This window comes from Neolamprologus multifasciatus, chromosome 9, assembly GCF_963576455.1.
Source record: "Neolamprologus multifasciatus chromosome 9, fNeoMul1.2, whole genome shotgun sequence".
Taxonomy (NCBI): Eukaryota; Metazoa; Chordata; class Actinopteri; order Cichliformes; family Cichlidae; genus Neolamprologus; species Neolamprologus multifasciatus.
In genome coordinates this window covers 12,509,011-12,524,214 of record NC_140447.1, presented here as the reverse complement: position 1 = coordinate 12,524,214, position 15,204 = coordinate 12,509,011, and the positions used below count along the sequence as shown (strand labels likewise).

General features: G+C 39.6%; 1 protein-coding gene and 1 pseudogene across 2 annotated transcripts; both read left to right on the top strand.

Annotated features, from left to right (window-relative positions):
- Positions 1-3,629: 3,629 nt before the first annotated feature.
- On the top strand, positions 3,630-4,295 carry LOC146511196 (cell adhesion molecule 3-like; the record flags this gene model as incomplete). The annotated part of the gene is made up of 2 exons (XM_085173608.1): positions 3,630-3,948; positions 4,018-4,295. Coding segments are annotated over 2 exons (597 nt in total), but the record flags the coding sequence as incomplete, so codon positions are not given.
- Positions 4,296-10,799: 6,504 nt separating this feature from the next.
- LOC146511195 (myelin-associated glycoprotein-like) lies at positions 10,800-13,297 on the top strand (annotated as a pseudogene). The gene is made up of 3 exons (XR_014876139.1): positions 10,800-10,909; positions 11,098-11,481; positions 12,988-13,297. The product of XR_014876139.1 is annotated as a myelin-associated glycoprotein-like (transcript).
- Positions 13,298-15,204: the final 1,907 nt, after the last annotated feature.

Genomic DNA, 15,204 nt, shown 5'->3' with positions numbered 1-15,204 from the left:
AACTCTGTTACATTATTGTTGTTATGTTTGAGCTATTTTCAAAGCACACAGCTCCGCAGATGTAAATGATAGTCACTAAATCATAATCATTAATTTTTTGTTGATTTTATTTGATTTTATTTTTTTATGATTCCAGGAATGAGTTTTATTGTATGAAGATGGTGACAGTCAGCATTTTACTGACTGTTTTCTTTGTTTCAGGTGAGCTGATTGTTCATTTATTCAAAGGCATTATTGGATTCATTTGTAATTTAACTTCATTTTAAAACAAACTGAAAGACAGAGCCAGCGTTATATGTTGTGATTGAAAATGTAAACACTTTACAAATAGTGAACAGCAGAGGAAAGAACAGACGTTTGTTAATCATGGCACTTTATTTACAGGTGCTTTAAATGGTTATGCTGACTCTGCAGCACTCTTCATCACTGCACCAAAGAAGCTGGAAGCACTGAGTGGATCTTGTTTGCAAATCCCATGTAGCTTCAGACCCAAAGACGAACAGAAATTTAACAGCAAAAGAAAAATCTTTGGAGTGTGGATTAAAAATTATGTATACTTTGACAAATATCCAAACAACGTGATCTTCAACAGTAGTGGAGCAGTTAGCATCTATCCAATGAGTATTACTGGGAACCAGAGTCAGAGAGACTGCACCACTCTGTTTTCTAATTTAACCACAAACTACACAGACAAATACTTCTTCAGAGTAGAGAGTGAACCATTCAAGGCAACAGCTTCTTGTGATCCTCTTCAAATAACAGTCAGGGGTAAAGACTGAAGTTTTTAATCCATCTATAGCATTAAATTATACATACCTTTGTTGTGATATTCGCTGTCCATTGTTTGATCCATTGTCAACGATACTGATTGACCTACAACTAGGGATGGGTACCGGTATCCGGTGCCATGATGGCACCGGTTCTGACATAAACGGTAGTAACCAGACCGAAAAGCAGCGCATATTTTGGTGCTTTATTTCGGTGCTTTTTTTCCCTGAGATGTCATACACTTTGGATTCTAGCCAATCATTTTACGTTTCCGAGGATAGTAGGCGGGTCCAGGTACATACATTCTTTTAGAGCAGAGCTACAGATTAAAAATGTCCAAGGCGAAGCGGTCAAAAGTCTGGCTGTACTTCACAGCAAAATATGCAAACTCAGCAGCCTGCAACAAATGCTTTAAGCTGATACTGTGATACTGTCAAAGGAGGTAACACCTCAAATCCGATGAAACACCTGGCGACGCATAGCGTGTTTTTTTAAAAGCCGAAAAATGCGCTGTATTTGATAGCTTGCTGCAAGACCTCACACCAAGCACATCTACTGCGGGTGTGGTGCCTGTTATCGGACCCAGAGTTAGCAACATCCCCCAAGAACCCAAAGAGGAGAGACCTGGCCCCTAGCCCTGCCAGTGTAGCAGAAATGATGAGGATGATGATGGCAGCAGCAGCCGTTCTTCTCTGGGCGAGTAGCTTAACCCTTTAAAACCGGTAGGAGCGGGCACGCTCTGTTTTGCGTAACTATTTTTAAATCCCGGTAGCTCTGCAACCACGTGAGCTAGCGCAATATTTTTTTTTGCATATGAAACCTGAGGAGTTGTACTTACATCTTATGCCATCAGCTTGTCCTAAGTCACAGTTTCCTTCCACATATAGTTTTGCAAAAACTGCATAAAAAGCGCTTGCAGCAACAAAGACATAATATTCCAGAAACAGGCTTTGCCGATCCGATCAGCTGTTTGTAACACTTCCTACATTGGATTAGAGGCAGCGCGAACAATCGCATGTCCGCCATGACTTGCCCGAAACCGGAAGTGACGTCATTTTGCGGAAATGTAGTTTTTTACGGTCCGGGCCTCAATGAGCCTATACTGGTGTTTTTAAAAGTTATCTTTGACTTTATGACTTTCTGTGTCGTATCTGGGATGCTTAGGACTCATATTGCACTGCTGGAAATAGTTTATTTTGATGCATATGCTGCTTTTTTGCAAATTTGCACTATAATATTTATTTTCGTTTTTCCTGCAGTGTATAAAAAATGGTGTATTTCAAAAATAAAACTATGAAGACACTCAAAATAAATTTCCTGTGGTGGGAAACTATTTTGTGCAACTTTTTTGTATTTACAGTTTTGAGGGATAAGCCTCTTAAATTTCTCTAACTAGAAATATATGTTAACAAAACAAAAACGATTTTCAATTTTTTTGTAGTTTATTGCACTTTTTTGCAATTTATGTAATCACTATGCACTTAATTCCTACATATTATTAAAATTTAGGCTGTAATGGTTGTATTGATGTATAGCAACTTGAAATGCTCCCAAAAATGGCTCCACAGCATGTAAAAATATAATATAAGCTCTGGCGGACTTGGTTCTATGGTAGGTCTTAAAGGGTTAATGTTGTTCGTGTGTGATTTACGTTGAGTACGCTAACCACGTTATTAAATTAATACATGTAAGGTGAACTAGCAAACACCGTCGTAGTTACATGCGGCTGTCTTCTTGTTTGATGGCAGATACTCCCTTCATCCTGGCAAAAAAGGCTAAAATGACCAAAGAAAAAGTGGAAAACAGTTAAACATGAGAGGTTTTTGGACAAAGTTTGTGTTTTTTCCATTGTTTTAGCACTGCTTCCAGCCAAGAGTGATACCATATATGCCCCATAGCTGCAGAAAAGGCTAACATTGTTATCTTTTTACAAAAAAACAGCTGAACATGAGAGGTTTTTGGACCAATTTTGTGTTCTCCATTCTTTAAGCACCGGTTTGAGCACCGGCACCATTTCAAAAGTACCGGTTTGGCACCGGTATCGGATAAAACCTAAACGATACCCATCCCTACCTACAACACACTCAAAATCATTGTCCTGACATTATTTTGTAAATTAATACAGACATTTACAAATCATTTACAAAGGAACATACAATGGGGTAAAACTGACAGATTTTATTGTTATTTTATTAAATAGGAAAAAAGAAAAACACAACTATGTGAGACTTGGTAACATTTTTAAAGTCAAATATTTCTACATTTTTGCTTCAGAAAGGATTATTCTTAAGTGCCTTCCTTCCATGTACAACAGCTCCTCCTTTCTTATATTGTCATTCTTTCATTATCCATCAGTTCTCTTTCACTTATAATTGTTAGGGTCAAGTGGGGGCTGGAACCTATTCAAGCTACCTTAGTACGAGAGGCAGGGTACACCATGGACAGATCACCACTCTGTTGCAGGGCTAACACATAGACACAGCAAAATATTTGCACATACATTCACAACTAAGCCCACTAACTGCATGTCTTTGGACTGTGGAAAGAAGCTGTACATTGGGAATACACTGGGAAAACATGTAGGCAACAGTGCTAATTACTGTGCCGCCCTGTTTCATGACTGGATTTTAATATTTTTAAGTCCAGTTTAGCTTCTGGACTCTTAGAAATTGATTGATGTGTCCATATTTAAAAAACAACTAACAAATGTAACACTTTGAGACTCAGATTTTCTTTTTAGTTTTAATCCATGTGTATATCAGTGTGATCAGTCTTAGTTTATGTTACCAAAACTGAGAATCTACAGCGGTTCAAACTGCATGTATGTAATATACTGTTCTTTAGTGTTAATATGTCTGTGATGTGAAACCACAGATTCTCCTTGGAGGCCCAATATTACAATCCCAGGTGATCTGAAGGAGAAGGAGTCTGTCACTATAACCTGCTCAGCTCTCAGTCCCTGTCCACACTCCCCTCCTCAACTCACCTGGAATCTCCAACAAGACTCTCACAACAAAATAGAGGAAAACACAGATGGAAGCTTTACAACTAAAATCCAGCAGAACATCACTCTGTCAGACACACATGATGGAAAGAAGATCAGCTGCTCTGCCAGATATCCTGTGAACCAAGGAAAAGACACCAAGACAGCAGAGACAGAAGAGACTCTCAGTGTTTCATGTAAGACAATCAGAGTTTGTTGTTGAACTGAATCCCATCGGACAACATGATTTATGTTTTTCTCTCCAGATGCTCCTAAAAACACCTCAGCATCCATCAGTCCATCAGGTTTGGTGTCAGCAGGCAGCTGGGTGAAGCTGACCTGCTCCAGCAGAGCCAAACCTGTCAGCAACTTCACCTGGTTCAAGAAGAGCAGAGATGGAGCTGTGAAAGTATCTGAAGGAGAGATTTACAGCTTCAATGTAACAGATGGAGGAGTTTATTACTGTGTGGCCACTAATGATCTGGGTAATCAGACATCAGTACAGATTCACGTGACTGTTGGAGGTAATGTTACTCAGCACTAAGTTTCAAAATCTTTTTTTTAATATTTTTTTTTCATATTCCTTAAAATTGAGTTGAAAAGGAATGAAAATTAGCTTTATGTTAAGTTCAAATCTTGTACTTTGTCCTACAGTATGTGGCTGTTTATGTGTTAGGCTTGAAAATAATTTTTCACCTTGAATGGTCTTATTTACTGGTAAATGTTCATTTTGTCACATACTGTCTGAATTACTCTAAAATTTTGTTCCATTACAGGTGGAAACCTGGTTGGTGTCTACACTATAGTGAAGACTGTGGGAATCATAATGCTCATGAGCACACTGATCGTATTTGAGTGGTGAGACAAATGTTTCTGTGATACACTCATTTGAAACCAACTAACTCATCTGTAGTAAAATAAAATAATTCATTCTTTGTGGTTTATTTATTTTTTTGTTCCTTTAGCTGGTTCAGATTAAGAAACTCCAACAATCCAGAGACTGAATGCTGTCAGATGAGCAGAGTCACATCGCAACACATCAACTAAAGTTTCCACAGGAGGAAAAACTCCACCTTGAAAAAAAAAACCTAAATTCACAGCAGTGACTTTCAACAGTTGTACATGACTATTTTACTTGCTAGCGATGGTGTTGCAGGAATTGAAACATTTACTTTGTGGATAATTTCATATCATTCCTTCACTGCCCTGAGTCTGTTAAACAGGGGCTGCTTCAGCCTGACAATCTTATTTTTTTATAGTGTCCATGAATATTGATCTAACACCACACTTCTGTAAGACTGATCCAGCATAATGTTTGGAGATCCATGCAATTTTACACTCTATTACAGGTACAGCTGTGTTCTTGCTATTACTATTGAATAACCTTTCAACAGCTACTGCTGCCCCCTTTGTGGACCACAAAAATTAAATTTTTTGAATGCCCTGAAGTGTTCAGGCTGTGTTGGGGGAATAGCAGTGATTTACAAGTGCAACTTTAGTTATGATCTATTTACTCTGAGCTCATTTCATTCCTTCAAAGTTAAGTCCAGTTTGCTGCATTATTATCCACCAACCTCCTAAATCCTGTGATGACTCTGAATGAATTCTCTGATCTGTTTTAATATATTGTTGCTAATTTTACCAAATCCTTTTGGTGGGTGATTTTAATTTACACACTGACTGCAAAGTCATTTAGTCTAGTGCAACATGTGAATGGTGACTTTGTGATCCTCCATTCAGCTTGTGCTGACTTGAACATTTTCTCTTTATCTCTCCTGTCTGGACTTTTCTGTCAACACTTCAGAGTGAGTTACTGAGAGAGGGACTTTCTGTGGTCCTGTCTGAACTGGAGCCCTGGAATCACTTCTGTTGTCACATTCTGTTGTTGCTTCACTGTAAATAAACACACTGAACTTGAGTCTATGAGTCTGCGTTCTTAGTCTAACCAGCCCATTACTTATGACAGTGGCAGCAGCACCTCTTTTGGTCTGTTCAGCTTATCTATAAACTCCTTGCAAATGCCATATGTATAAGACCAGGCACAGTCATTTGTTGTACAAGTAATTGAATCTCTGTATCAAAAATATTTATATTCCTGGTCTGGTCATGTCAAAGTCCACCATCTAGTGGTTGAATAGCGGAAACACCAAGTAATGACTGGAGTGGAGCTTTTACTCCAAGCATAATTTTACAAGAATGAAAGGATCACAAAAGGTACTTTAGTAAAAGCTCTGAAAAATGCAACAGTCTCCCGAGTGCTCAATGAAGCCATAAATGTTTAGCTTGATGCATAGGATGAATATTAGCCCAGCATCTAGACTTCAGGGGGTCCTGTCCAAAATCTCTGGGATTCCATTCTAACATGAGGGGTCATCAGAGTCTAAATCCCAAACACATTAATTCTCTTATATTGATAAATCCTTTTCAATTCTTACAGCTAGTTTTTCTGTAGGGATGTTCCTGGCAACTAATGTCTTTGTCGACTAAACAAGGAGAAGAAATTTGACTAACTGATGAGTTTAAAACTAAGAAATACTCAAGTTATATTTTGGAACCTTTAATGTCAAAAACTAAATATGACAAATTAAAACACCTGAAAAAATGACTGAAAAGTGTGGTGCATTGTACTGTGCATTATGAATGATGCACTTTGTTCAAAAGTTCATGACAACCACTTCAATCAAAGTTCAAATCTAAAATAAAATAAATGATAAATCATCTATGCATTATCTTCATCTTATTTTAAATATGCAGCAGTCTAATCAGGGAAGCCCAGACCTCCTTTTTCCCACTTTGTCCATCTTCAGGGGAATGTTGAGTCATTCCCGGGCTAGCATATCAATCTAATCTCTGCAGCATGTTAATTTAGGCTTTTTCGACATTGATATTTTTGCTGTCTATCATTAAAAATAATTCTTAGCTAATATGTTATGTATGCTCAGTGAATGAGAAGATAATGACCTTTTTTAAAAAAGAGAAAAAGAGGAAAATAGATAAAGGATGCCATGTGGGGAAATATAAGAATCTGATATACTGAGTCAAGACTACATCTACTGAGGAAAAACACAGTTACAAAAACACAGGACACTTGGTCTGATTCTTTGCACTGCACCTCAAATATGGGAGTAGATAGTGACTGTAGGAAGCAGTGGTACAGGGGTGAATTTAGAAATGAATGCTTTGCTATCACACTTGTTCTGGTCTAAGCATAAATGATGCAACAACATCTTCTGGGTATGTCTCCTTATGTGTGGGAAGCTCTCCTCTCTGAGAGAATAATCAAAACCCAGCAGTGTTAGTAACACGAAGTGCTCCGCTTTAGTGAATCAAAAGTGAACCAAGCCTTCTGTTACTCAGAACTCTTGCCCAGATAAAGTTAACTGGCTTAGTTACAATATCAACAACATGGTTCTTATTTTGCACAGACTTAAAACAACACCTCCTGGTGCAGAAGAAGAAATGTGTGGATGTTCTCTTCATCATGTTCAGATTGTTCTGTCATGCTCCCTGTGCCTCTCCGGCTCACTCATGTTGGCCACCGGTTTGTTTGCTTTTCTCTCCTGCTTCCCTGGGTGGAGGTCATTGTGGGCTCTCACCCTTGGCCCACGCACCTGCGGTGATTACTACACCTGTTGCTGATCAGGCGGCGTCTCCCTTGCCTAATTAACGCTGCGGCAGGGAGTAGTCAGCGCTGGAACGTTGAACCTCCCGTGTTCGTGCTCTCGGCCCTCCTAAGAGAAACTCTCTCGGTATTGTGTGGCGTATTGATCTAATCGGACTCTTTGTGTTTAGATCTCCCCGGAACTGGTGGTGGACCCTGATCCCTGTGTGTGTCGACATAAGTGGAATTTGGAGCGAGAGTGGCTGTGGAGAAGCGAGTGTGCGTGAGAAGAGGAGTGGCGGAGTTTGGATTGAGTGGAGAGCAAGTGTGGATTCCTTCCTGCCCCATTCACTCTATATACACATCACGGTGGTTTCCCTTCTGTGTTAATAAATTGTCAACCTTTTGCTTACCACAACACAGTCTGCACTTGAATCCATCTGTTAGCCCTGACATGTTCATGTGTGATGTATATACAAGTTAGTGTCAGCAGTGCTTCCACACAACTTGAAAATAAACTCTTTTAAAAAGGAAGCATTAAATTGAAGTCACAAAAGCAGTTTATTTACACTGAAATATGTCTTTCCCTAATGAAACATATTTTTTTGTACAAATGTCTTAAACTCTCCTAGAATGAAGATGAAGCACATTTATTATTTTTTCAGATATTTATTTATTTACTGCTCTTGGCATGCAACTAAAATATAAAATTCCTTTTTGTATTTATTGACCTCAAATGTTGTGTGTTGGGTTGTGCAGTAACACTGGATTCCTTTGTAACATCTCTGAGTGTCCCGAGGCGATCGTGGCTCAAGAGTTGGGAGTTCGCCTTGTAATGGGAAGGTTGCCGGTTCGAGCACCGGCTTGACAGTCTCAGTCACACTTCACCTGTTGCCTTCTGGTGGTGGTCAGAGGGCCCGGTGGCGCCAGTGTCCGGCAGCCTCGCCTCTGTCAGTTCACCCCAGGGTGGCTGTGGCTACAATGTAGCTGCCATCACCAGTGTGTGAATGTGTGTGTAAATGGGTGGATGACAGGTTGTGTAAAGCGCTTTGGGGTCCTTAGGGACTAGAAAAGCGCTATACAAATACAGGCCATTTACCGCATCGCTCTTGTGGTGATGCTGTGACTGTTCATAGCTTAACAATACCTGCATATTTGATGTCTACAGATATAATGTGACATTCATACTGAGAGTTATATGTATTCTGTAAGCTGCAATGCAGGTTTGGAATTAACTTAAGTTAGTAAAAAGGTTGTTTGACTGTGATAAGTGATTATCTAGTGTTGTCTATTGCAGGATATTTGCAGAAAGGACAAAACTGCTGTTGCAGTGTTGTATTTGGTATCATCACGCCTTTAACAGCTTTGCAACTAAAGCAAGATTGCATCTTCTTAAGTAGCGGGTTCTCTGTCTGTACTTCCTTTTTTGTCTGCAACCGCAGGGAGCTAGTTTCTGTGTATTCGACCACGTTACTGATATATGCCAACTGCCACACATTGTAGTGGTTATTCTGATGGTATCAACTCATTACAGAATTATTAACAAACAAAATAAGGTGGAATACAGTTTTCCTCCAGCTCCTCATTGTATATTGTGATAATCACTGTCAGCCTGATCTCTGGCTGCAGCACAGGGCTTGTTTGATGTGTTTGGTCTGTTTGATTTCACAGAGTGTGTCTTTTTTAAGAAGCAGTCAGAACAGCAGAAAATGAAGATGTTCATTATGATGACACTGACTCCTCCAAGCAGAGACCTTCTTTAGTCTCAGTGCAGGACAAATGGTAAATGGACTGGTTCTTATATAGCGCTTTTCTACTCTGTCCGAGCACTCAAAGCGCTTTATACAGCTAATTCATTCACCCAATCACTTCTAAACTTAAGTGCTAAGTAGCTAACATTCATACACATTCACACTCCTATGGATGCATCGGAGAGCAACATGGGGTTAGTATCTTGCCCAAGGATATTTGGCATGCAGACTCTCAGGTGGCAGAGCGGATCAGCCACTAACCAGAAGGTCGGTGGTTCAATCCCATGCAGCCTGGGATTGAACCACCGACCTTCTGGTTAGTGGCTGATCCGCTCTGCCACCTGAGCTACAGCCACCCCAAAGGACAGCACACAGAAGTAGGATTTAGTGTATTCACAGATCAACGTGTGCAACAGCGTAACGCCGAGACGTGAAGGCCCAGAGAGTATGAACTCTGATTGTATCTACTGTGTGTGCAAGTAAGTGTGCAAGACTGAGAACAGAAGAGAAGTGCAGAGGAAATGAGTGTGCAGTTGAACAAATGTTGTTACAGAGAAATGTTCCCTCTGAATACGTCCCAATTAAAAGGTCCATTGGAAAGGTTCAACCAGGAGCTAGAGACAGAGCGGCACTTGTAGGTTGGAGGAGTTCAGCCTCAGCATGCTGTTACTGATCTCACCAACATTTCTTACCCTCCCTGATATAAATGACCTAAAACATACATTTTATGACATCAGCGAGCCAGAAGTTGGAACATCAGGGAACCTCTTTGCTACACGATTGGTGATTCACCACAAGGATCCTCTGTAGCCAAATACCTCACAGAACAATTACTTTGAATTCAATTTGGAGTTTCCATTGCTTGAAGGAGAAAATGTAATTCAAAACCTTTACTAAGCTTCTACTAATAAATGAATCTCTTTACCAAATAGCAGAATAAACAGGTCCCACAGCTTTGCCACTTCTATCTTCCAGTATCACCACTCCAGCAGCACACGCATTGCCTTTCAGGGCCCAGCAGTCAAAGGCAAGCAACACTTGATGGTGGACGTCCAGATAACGTGTGTGTAGAGCGAGAGAGATACAGTCTGTCATAGTCCATCAGCATGATTTGTGTTAGCACAGGTTGTACATATATATCATACTAAGAATGATTAAATCAGTTGTGTAAGGTTAAGGTCAGAGGCTTCGACAGACCAAAAGTTAAAAATGTCTTTAAGGGCAACATCTGACTTCTTTCACAGGAAATAAGCAGGCGACACAAAATTGACTTCATTATGCAGCACTACAGTCAGTGGGTGTCTCTACATGTACTTCCTCAAATGATAATTTGTATTTTACAGTTTATAGTAGTTCTGCTGAAGGCTTTGTTTCACTCATAAGACAATCATCAGATGTAATGTGGGGTAAAGAAACATTTTACTGCTTTTATTTCTTAACTTTCTAAACTGAAAGACATTTATTATTTTGGACTTATCTTTCTTAGAAAGCATGTCATCTTCATAAACTTCCTTACAAACTGCCTAATGTTACAGTAAAACACATTTTACTCATTGTATTCATTAACTTTATAAACTAACCTTTTTCTTATTTTTCCTTCAGTGAACTGACTGACACATCATGTGATTTTACCTTATTGTTTTAATATTTCAGCTATTTTCAAAGCACACAGCACCACAGATGTAAATAATAATAACTAAATCATTCTCATTCACTTTTTGTTGATTTTATTGTTTGTTTGTTTTTTGTGAATCCAGATGAAGATGGTGACAGTCAGCATTTTACTGGCTGTTCTCTTTGTTTCAGGTGAGCTGATTGTTCAGTTATTCAAAAACTTTTTTGGATTCATTTGTAATTTAACTTTCACGCATTTTAAAACAACCTGAAAGACAGAGCCAGTGCTTTGTGTTGTGATTGAAAATGTAAACAGCTTACAAACAATGAACAGCAGAGGAAAGAACAGCAGCTTGTTAATATTGAAACTGTATTTACAGGTGCTTTGGCTGATTATCCTGACTGGATAAAACTCTACATGACTGCCCCAAAGCGGATGGAAGCACTGAGTGGATCTTGTTTGCAAATCCCATGTAGCTTCAGCACCAAAGACGAACAGAAATTTAACAGCAAAAGAAAAATCTTTGGAGTGTGGATTAAAAATAATGCTGACTTTGGCAAATATCCAAACAATGTGATCTTCAACAGTAATGGAGCAGTTAGCATCTATCCAATGAGTATTACTGGGAACCTGAGTCAGAGGAACTGCACCACTCTGTTTTCTAATTTAACCACAAAATACACAGACAAATACTTCTTCAGAGTAGAGAGTGAACCATTCAAGGCAACAGCTCAACATGATCCTCTTCAAATAACAGTCAGAGGTAAAGACTGAAGTTTTTAATTCATTTATATCATAAAATTATACAAACCTTTGTTCTGAAACTTAATCTCTTTAATGAATGCAGACATTTACAAATCATTTATAAAAGAACATAATATGAGATAAAGAAGAGAAAATTTATTGTAAGTTTTTTAAGATGTTTTTTTCAGATTTAATTCATTTCTACGTCAGTTTTAGTTTACTTCAGCAAACTGAGAATGCACAGCAGTTCAAACTGCATGTATGTAATATACTGTTCTTTAGTGTTAATATGTTTGTGATATGAAACCACCGATTCTTCTTGGAGGCCCAATAATACATACCCAGGTTTCCTCCAATCTAAAGGATTTAGAACATACCTGTCACTCCATCCGTCCTTTTCCTCCTTTCCTTATCAGATATCCAAGGGGGCAGGGATTTATTTCAGTTGTCATCGGGCGAGAGGTGGAGCACATCCTGCACAGGTCACCAGTCTGTTGCAAGGAGACAGATAACCATTCCTACTCACACTCACACCTATGGGCAATTTAGAATCATTTACTTAAACCCAACAAGGTTTGATACAGAATTTTCTTTACGTCTTTGTCCTCGACAGGTCTATGACAGGCCGCTCAGACTGGCTGCTCTGCCAGTTATTGAGCTTTAAGCCACAATATGGGTGGCTGTAGTTCAGGAGGTAGAGAAGGTTGTCTGCTGATTGGAAGGTTGGTGGTTCAACCTTTGGCTCCACCAGTCTGCATGCCAAAAATCCTTGGGCAAAATACTAAATTGCTGTCCGATGCATCCATCATAGTATGAATAGGTGTGAATGTTAGTTTGAAAGCACTTAAAAGCATTGAAAAAGTGCTTGTGTGGCATGTTGTATAAAGCGCTTTATGGTCTGGGAGAGTAGAAAAATGCTACATAAGAATCAGTCCATTTACCAATAGCAACAGCAGACATGTGGAGTGTGTATGCTTTTCTGCCTCTTATAACCCCAGTGATTTTCCTGTGGTTGGAAATCTCACGTGATCTTGTAACATCACAAGTTCAGGCAACTAACCACTCCTACTAGATTGTATCATGTCATCTCAACAAGAATACATTTAACTAGTTTTAAGTTGTTGAATTTCATGCAGATCGTAGATGATTTAATTCAGTTCACCGTGGAAACATAAAAGCATTTTGTTCAAATTTCACTTTAGACTCTTGTAAATGTAACAACAACCCAAATTTAATTTTTTTGCAAACATGCCCAGAGAAAGCAGCTGTGTGTGTGGTTCCTCTTGTAGATATGTTTTTTCTTTTCATTATAGACAAACAATTTGAAATTCTTTGTGCAGAAATGGTCTTCAAAATGTGTCCATATTAACAAAAAACATCAAATGTCTCACTTTTAACCAGTGATGTTTCAGGTTTAATCGATTTGACTGTCAGTTGTTGTTCATATTGACAAAACTGAGAATCCATAGTAGTTCAAACTGCATGTATGCTTTAGTGTTAATACGTTTGTGATATCAAACCACAGATTCTCCTTGGAGGCCCAGTATTACAGTCTCAGGTGATCTGAAGGAGAAGGAGTCTGTCACTATAACCTGCTCAGCTCTCACTCCCTGTCCACACTCCCCTCCTCAACTCACCTGGAATCTCCAACAAGACTCTCACAACAAAATAGAGGAAAACACAGATGGAAGCTTTACAACTAAAATCCAGCAGAACATCACTCTGTCAGACACACATGATGGAAAGAAGATCAGCTGCTCTGCCAGATATCCTGTGAACCAAGGAAAAGACACCAAGACAGCAGAGACAGAAGAGACTCTCAGTGTTTCATGTAAGACAATCAGAGTTTGTTGTTGAACTGAATCCTTCAGGACAACATGATTTATGGGATTTCACTTTCTCTCTTTTATTTCTCCAGATGCTCCTAAAGACACCTCAGCATCCATCAGTCCATCAGGTTTGGTGTCAGCAGGCAGCTGGGTGAACCTGACCTGCTCCAGCAGAGCCAAACCTCCAGTCAGCAGCTTCACCTGGTTCAAGAAGAGCAGAGATGGAGCTGTGAAAGTATCTGAAGGAGAGATTTACAGCTTCAATGTAACAGATGGAGGAGTTTATTACTGTGTGGCCACTAATGATCTGGGTAATCACACATCAGCAGAGATTAACATGACTGTTGGAGGTAAAGTTAGGTCGAAACCACTAATGTGTTGCATGTTCTTATCCAATTTTTCTTCATCTCATCTACTGTTGTCTTCTCTTTGTTTATTTCTTTTTTTCTTAACAGAGCTATACAAAATGTAAAATTAATTCGTATATGGCTCCTGTTTAACTCTTTAACTGAAATGTTTTTTCATATTGATCTTGTTTTTCAGGAGAGCAGAATGGTAGCTCCTTCCCAACATGGCTAATTCTTGGAGGAATCCTTGGATTCATTTTACTCGTCTGCCTGATTATCTTTGTTTGGTAAATATTACATCACAGCAGAAAATATGATCTCTCACCCTCTCCCTTCCTTATCTTTCCTGCTTGGCTTCTATATCCTTGTCTAATCCCGTCTAACTCTAACCCTCAGAGTTTCTCAGTCTTGTTCTCTAAAACTCAAAGAATTGTGGATCTGATCAACTGGTTCCTCAATGGCACTCTACTCTAGACGAAAAGCCTGGGCTCCGGAGTAGGGATGGGTACCGGTATCCGGTGCCATGACATAAACGGTAGTAACCAGACTGAAAAGCTGCGCACATTTTGGTGCTTTATTTTGGTGCTTTTTTTCCCCTGAGATGTCATACACTTTGGATTCTAACCAATCATTTTACCTTTCCGAGGATAGTAGGCAGGTCCAGGTACATATGTTCTTTTAGAGCAGAGCTACAGATTAAAAACGCCCAAGGCAAAGCGGTCAGAAGTCTGGCTGTACTTCACAGCAAAAGATGCAAACTCAGCAGCCTGCGACAAGTGCTTTAAGGTGATACTGTGCAAAGGAGGTAACACCTCGAATCTGATGAAACACCTGGCGACGCATAGCGTTTTTTTAAAAGCAGAGAAATGCGCCGTATTTGATAGCTTGCTGCAAGACCGAGCACCGAGCACATCTACTGTGGGTGTGGTGCCTGTTATCGGACCCAGAGTTAGCAACATCCCCCAAGAACCCAAAGAGGAGAGACCTGGCCCCTAGCCCTGCCAATGTAGCAGAAATGATGAGGATGATGATGGCGGCAGCAGCCGTTCTTCTCTCCGTGAGTAGCTTAATGTTGTTCGTGTGTGATTTACGTTGAGTACGCTAACCACGTTCTTAAATTAATGCATGTAAGGTGAACTAGCAAACACCGTTGTAGTTACATGCGGCTGACTTCTTGTTTGATGGCAGATCCTCCCTTCACCCTGGCCAAAAAGGCTAAAATGACCAAAGAAAAAGTGGAAAACAGCTAAACATGAGAGGTTTTTGGACAAAGTTGGTGTTTTTCCAATGTTTAAGCACTGCTTCCAGCCAACAGTGATACCATATATGCCCTATAGCTGCAGAGAAGACTAACATTGTTATCTTTTTACAAAAAAACAGCTAAACATGAGAGGTTTTAGGACAAAGTTTGTGTTTTCCATTGTTTAAGCACAGGTTTGAGCACTGTTTAACCCTTTAAAGCCGGTCAGAGCAGGCATACTCCGTTTTGCATAACTATTTTTAAATCCCTGTAGAACCGGAACCGCGAAAGCTAGAGCAATAATTTTTTTTGCATATGAAACCGGA